At 42.4% G+C, this 6,260-nt stretch overlaps 1 protein-coding gene across 1 annotated transcript; it reads left to right on the forward strand.

Moving 5' to 3' along the window:
* The first annotated feature begins 1,256 nt into the window (after nucleotides 1–1,256).
* On the forward strand, nucleotides 1,257–5,325 carry LOC147605560 (uncharacterized). Its single transcript, XM_086793021.1, has one exon. It carries the CDS (start codon nucleotides 1,265–1,267, stop codon nucleotides 4,289–4,291), a length of 3,027 nt encoding a protein of 1,008 aa, XP_086649147.1. The 5' UTR covers nucleotides 1,257–1,264; the 3' UTR covers nucleotides 4,292–5,325.
* Nucleotides 5,326–6,260: the final 935 nt, after the last annotated feature.

Here is a 6,260-nt window from a genome sequence, read left to right on the forward strand (position 1 = left end):
GGGCAGACATTATGTAACATGATGCCATCAATGTGATGTTGAGACTAAGTTTTGATGAAAAAGGACTGCATAAGCAATGCATTAAATAGATTTATATTTTTTCATTCCCATAGTCAATTGTTGACATTAACATGATGCAAAGCCTAAGTTTTGATGAGTACAATTTGTAAGCCAATTTTGGCCCAATCTTGAAAAGAGCGACCAAGTTGCATTTGTACAGGAAAAAGGCCTTAACAAGGGCTTCTCATGGCCAAGTTAACTTGGACATGGAATGAAAAGAGGCATTTGATGTGAGTCTTATAAGAGGATTCCCATGCATAGTTGGTGATGAGAGAGTGAAGTTGAGGCCAAGTTTTGAGTGGCAAAATGTAACTGTGTCCTAAGTTTAATGACATGCAATTAAATGTACTTATGGCCAAGTTTACTTGCCGTGGGGGAACCAAATATTCCAATAGGGGCCTACAATGAGTAAAAAAAGAAAATCAACTAATTAATTGAAGAGATTATTTGAACCTTTAAAATTGATAAATCTAAGGGTTCCACTGCATTACATTAAGATTGAACACAAAGGGTTCCACCGCATTACATTAAGATTGAACACAAAGGGCCGGTACCCTAATGCAAATGGTGCCAGTAATGGGAGAGTTCATTCTACCCTAATGAAAATGATGCAAGCCATGGGAGAGAATGAACTCATCCCAGGCATGAAGGGATGATGTTTTGATAAATGAAGGGTCGTAGAGGGTGGCCGTTGGGTTTGGCGAGAGGTGCTTTGGGTGATTTGGAATGCAATGGGGTGGCGAGACCTAATGACGATTAAAGGCATGTACACAGGAGAGTCGAATGTTCTGCGATAAAGAGCGACGAGCTTATGGAGTATGTCATCTCATTGGAGGCCACCATAGAGAGGATGGCAGCCCAGGGGGTAGGACGCACTAAGACAAGGAGAAGCGAGACGTCCGCATCGACATTAGCAGATCGAGTTTGTTGTCTCCACAGTAGCCCATATGCAAATCAAAATGCACCCTGCTTGCAAACATGACGTTGAGAAGAAGTTCCAAGAAATCCAATGGCGTTTTGAGGAGGAAGAGACCCGAGGAAAGGTAATACTGAACTATCACATGAAAGTGCAATAAGATGATACTTTTATTTATTTATTCTCAATTTTGAATCCATGGGATTATTTATCATCATAAATAAAAAATATCTATGGTTTTATTTTTGTCTATGATTTTTTTTAAAAACTAAATCGAGGATCTACACGATGACGCTTTTGTCCGGGCGCCTAAAGGATATGGAGTCGGACAACGTTAGGCACACCGCTCTCGCAATGGCGTTGGAGCCGTGGCGTTGCTGCAAGACTCTTCCGCATCTTCACTGTGTCAGAATCGCTCAGTCGAGCAGAAATTTCATCAGAGTTTTCTCAACATCATTCGCTGCATCGCAGCGATCGCCGAGGCTTCAGCAAAGGTATGCCAATCAGCTTAAACCAGAAAGTACAGGGTTTTTCCGTGTTGCTTCACTGCAGGAAGGAGACAATGCGAGGCCAGAAATGCAGGAATTTCTTGCAAAAGGAAGAGAATATGACGATGGTGTGGGCATGCGCATGGCCATCGACAAGGCGATTCCGGAAACACAGGTAGGCGAGGTCAATTTAAACGAAAAGCTTTCAGAAGGAACAGAATATAGCTATGGCGAGATAGCGAGGTCAAGATCAGAAAATGAGGCGGGCGAGGTCAATTCCAATGATAAGCTTGCAAAAGGAATAGGATATGGCAATGGCCTGCCATATCGGGGCATTGGCATGGGCATAGGGATGGATATAGACATGGGCATGGACACTGACATGACCATGATTGAGGGTTTTGTCAAAGAAATATGTGATTCCATGGCTTCTCCTGAAGATTGGACTCCTGGCTTGCGGGAAAAGCTTCACAAATGTACCCTGCCCTTACCTCTTGTTGAGGCGATTCTGCTCAAGCTACAAGATGAGCCATACAAGGCCCTCTCTTTCTTCAGATTTGTCAGGCGGCAACACCAGTTAAGACGAAACCCAAATTTCTACGCATGCATGATGCACATCTTGTACAAAGCAAAGATGCTTGGGAACATTTGGCACCTCCGAGATGACATGAATGTTGAAGGTATCCCTTTCACTCTTGACATTTACCAGATCGTCATGTGGAGCTATGGCTTGAAACAGATGGTTCCTGAAGCCATTGCAACCTTCGATTCTATGGTTTCTTCTAATGGATCTTCTACATCCGCCTATAATTGCTTGCTTTCAGTTTTGCTTAAATCAGGGAGTCATGGACTGATTGCTCAATACTATGAGAGCATGAATTGTGATCCAGATGCCTCCACCTTTGCAATCCTCATCAAGAGCATGTGCTTACAAGGTAAGATTGATAAGGCATTGAGTTACCTTGACTCTATGAAGAATGCAGGCTGTCAGCCTGATACCAAGACCTATGATGCCCTAGTTAGTGCACTTTGTAACGCAAAGCGTGCAGATGACGCGCTTAGCCTACTGCAAAGCATAATAGAGAATGGCTCCACCCCAGAGTCCTCGACTTTCAAGACTCTAATCTCAGGGTTTTGTAAAACACGTGACACAGGCACTGCCCTCCAAGTGCTTGCAAAGATGAAAGCATATGGTTGTGTGCCAGGTGCCAGCAGCTACAAGTTGCTGATGGGGCAGCTTTGTGAGTCAGGTGACTTGGACATGGCCATGAAGCTGCTCAATGAGATGATTACTCAGGGATTAACCCCTGGGCTGTTTTGTTTCCACATTCTACTGATCAGTTTTTGTAAGAATAATGACTTAGAGAAGGCTCAAGAGATCCTTGATAAGATGTCCAGGTCTGGACTTGTACCGTCTGTCAAAACTCTAAGCATTCTTATGGATGGCTTTTGTAAAGGTGGCAGTATGGACAAAGCTTTTCAGCTTCTGCAAGAGATAACCGATCAAGGTTATTCTTGTGATGCTCATGTGTACACTATATTGATGAATGGTTGTTTTAAGATGCAGGACAGTGGAAAGGCGTTATTGATATTTGATGAGATGAAAAGAAAAGGATGTATTCCTACTGTAGCAACATATAACGTCTTGATGACACACTTGTGTGAAATCAATAGGCCAGAGGAGGCAGAGAGAATGTTAAATGATATGGTAAGAGAGGATGTTTTCCCTGATTCAGTTTCATATGGTATAGTTTTGGGTGGCTTTTTGAAGGCTGGCTACACTGGTAGAGCTTTTCAAGTACTAGAAATGATGGGGTTCAAGGGCTACACACCAGCCTCTAGACTATGCAGAGACTTGATCAAGCAACTATGCATGGCTAGTAAGTTTGATCAAGCAGGGATCGTTTTGGATCACATGGTGGATAATGGCCATGCCCATGACAAGATTTTATATGCCACTGTCCTTAAAGGTCTTTGCAATACAGGTAAGTTTGAAAGGGCGTTTGTTCTGCTAGAGGAGATGTCGAAGAGGAACTTTACACTTGATGTCAAGGCATACAACACACTCTTGAAAAGTCTCTGCAAGGCAGGCAGAGTAGAAGAGGCAAAAGTGATTCTAGATAAGATGCCCAGTAAAGGATGCGTTCCTGATGTTTTTCACTATACAACAGTCATAGATGGGTACTGCAAAAGTGGGAAGCTTTTGGAGGCATTCAGACTTCTAGAAGACATGAAAAGCAGAGGTTGCGCTCCTGGGATTGCCACATATAATGCTCTGATGAAGGGCTTGTGTGAAGCACAGAACATTGATCAAGCGATTAAGGTCTTTGATGGCATTACTGTAGAGGATATACACCCAGATGTCATTTCATACAGTATAATCATTCATGGGCTTTGCAGATCAGCCCGACTAGCTGAGGCCTTTGAGCTTTTAAATGAGATAAAGTCGAGGAGTGTTGCTTTGGATTCTGTCGTGTTCAATCCAATCATTAAGTCCTTGTGTGAATCTGGCAAGCTGGAGGTAGCCAGCAAACTGTTGGATCAGATGGTGACAGTTGGGTGTGCTTCTGATTTTTTGTCGTTTCAAACAGTAGTGGATGGCCTTAGCAAGGCGGGTCATGTGGATGAAGCTTTCCGTCTTTATACTAAGATGATCCAGAGCAATCAGTTTCCTGACTTGGCAGTTTGTAAGGTTTTGATAAAGGGGCTGTTTGAGGTGGGGAAGTTTAAGGAGGCTAAAATGGTGTTTCAGCATTTGGAAGCCAAGTTTGGTGTTCAGCCAAATTTCATTTTTAGCAGATCAAACTCGGGAGTCTCAACTGGATGACCAAGCATCAAATGATTTGAGCCGAGAGGCTCAAGCAAGCATCAATGATATACGGATGTGCTAGACCATGAACCAGTCACCATGTGCAGTGTATGTTCTGGCATCTGGTCTTGCATGTTTCTCCGTTTGCCATCACTACGGTGTGGGTTTTTACTCAGCAAGGACCAAGAAGCAGCATTACAGTACACGCATACGAACTTGTAAGCTCTATACACTATTTTCACTGTATGCATCTGGAACTTGTAAGCTCTATACACTATTTTCACTGTATGCATCTGGAACTTGGAGGTGGCTGTTCAGATAGCTGCTTTTGTCTTTATGTTATTGGGCATGGCAGCCTTCTGCTCTTGGCAGGTTACATTCTTTCATTGGATTAGATCAAGTGGTCCAATAGTTGCAATTACTGAATCCTATCCGGACTGTGAGCCTATGAGGGCCCATGGCAAATGCATAATTTGCAGTGATAGGATGATTATGCTATGTTCATATGAATAGAGGAGCCAGAAGGATAATAAAAAAATCGTAAGCAGAAGACATTGTACATACTTGGCATCAATCAGAGTGGATGGTAAAGAATTTCATAACCGTGGAATTCTGCATATATTAACTGGCAATTTAATGGGGCCAGTGATGAAGTGTCTATGTGTTGTCATCACAAGCTAGCAGCTGTCTCGTGTTGACAAAGCCTGAATGCTTAAGTGCTATATCCATGCTACACAGTTTGCCCAGTGTGTGTTGCTTTGTTTCGATACTCACAGCAATGCTACATTTGTCTGTCCTTGGTCTGATATTGCCTTTGCCATAGACCTGGACAAGGGTGGGCTTCATCACCTTTGGGTAACTTAACGACAAACTCAACATTATCCTCTGGTGCAGAGTCATTCTTTTTTGCCTGCCTGTGGATTTGGTCTGTGTGTTTATGTCAGGCTTATGCGGTTTTAATATCTTGATAAGTGTTTAAAAATATAGAGATGGTGGATTTGGTCTGTCACGAAGTACTTATGTGAAGGAATTTCAAATCCTGAACTGTTTTTGATCTCTTGTAACATCTTTGCTGTCGTCATAAATGTCAGTAAGCATCTGAAGAAGCTTAGTATGAGAGGTGAAAAGTCTTTTATCTGAATCATTAAGTGGAGAAGGGTTTTTTATTTTTTTCTTGGTATGTGAAAGAAACTATGTCAAGTGGGGGTGATTCCTTAGAATGAGCTTGGGGATACGTCAATTTATAGCTATCATTATCAAGGGAACCATCTAGATCCACATTCATATCGTTGAATATCTCCATCCGATCATTAAAATCTCTCCAAACCTTCAAAATCAACTTGTGCTATACTTGATTCTCTCCTAGACCTATGTGGTTCCATGACATCATCTTATACACATCATTGCTTATTGGGAATCTACCCTTTCATACACATGGTAATGATGAACTCTTGCCACCATCCAAACCATGCAGACTGATATTTCAACACCTCCCCTTTGGGGGTGCATGATGTCTCTTCATCCTTGAATTATTGTGTGATTGACACGGATTAGGGGTGAAGACACTTGCTCAATTGCATGCGACACCACTTGCTCAATTGCATGTGACACCATAGGGCCATTTTACACCAAATGAAGACCAAATCACACCGAAGCACACTTGGAAAGTGTATCATTTATATTTTTCTGCTCTCTCTCTCTCTCTCTCTCTCTCTCTCTCCACACTTGGAAAGTGTCTCATTTATATTTTTGTGCTCTCTCTCACCACACACGTTCACCAGGGCTATCCTCCATCCTCTATAATCATGGCATGATCCTTCATCCCTCTCTTTGCACATGCTCAATCTTGGCACCATGAATGCTAACATAGTAAAAGAGCCACCATAGCCATGTTCTCAATTCGTTTTTTTCCCATATAAAGTTCTACGTTTGCTCTTCTATGGTATCAGAGCCACCAAAGCCATATTTCTCTTCTGCTTGCTATCAT

This window comes from Cibotium barometz, chromosome 59, assembly GCF_041138505.1.
Source record: "Cibotium barometz isolate CiBa-2024 chromosome 59, ASM4113850v1, whole genome shotgun sequence".
Classification (NCBI taxonomy): Eukaryota; Viridiplantae; Streptophyta; class Polypodiopsida; order Cyatheales; family Cibotiaceae; genus Cibotium; species Cibotium barometz.

Excerpts from the sequence above, each read along its gene's own strand:
- LOC147605560 (XM_086793021.1), top strand. The coding sequence starts at position 1,265 with ATGACGCTTTTGTCCGGGCGCCTAAAGGATATGGAGTCGGACAACGTT.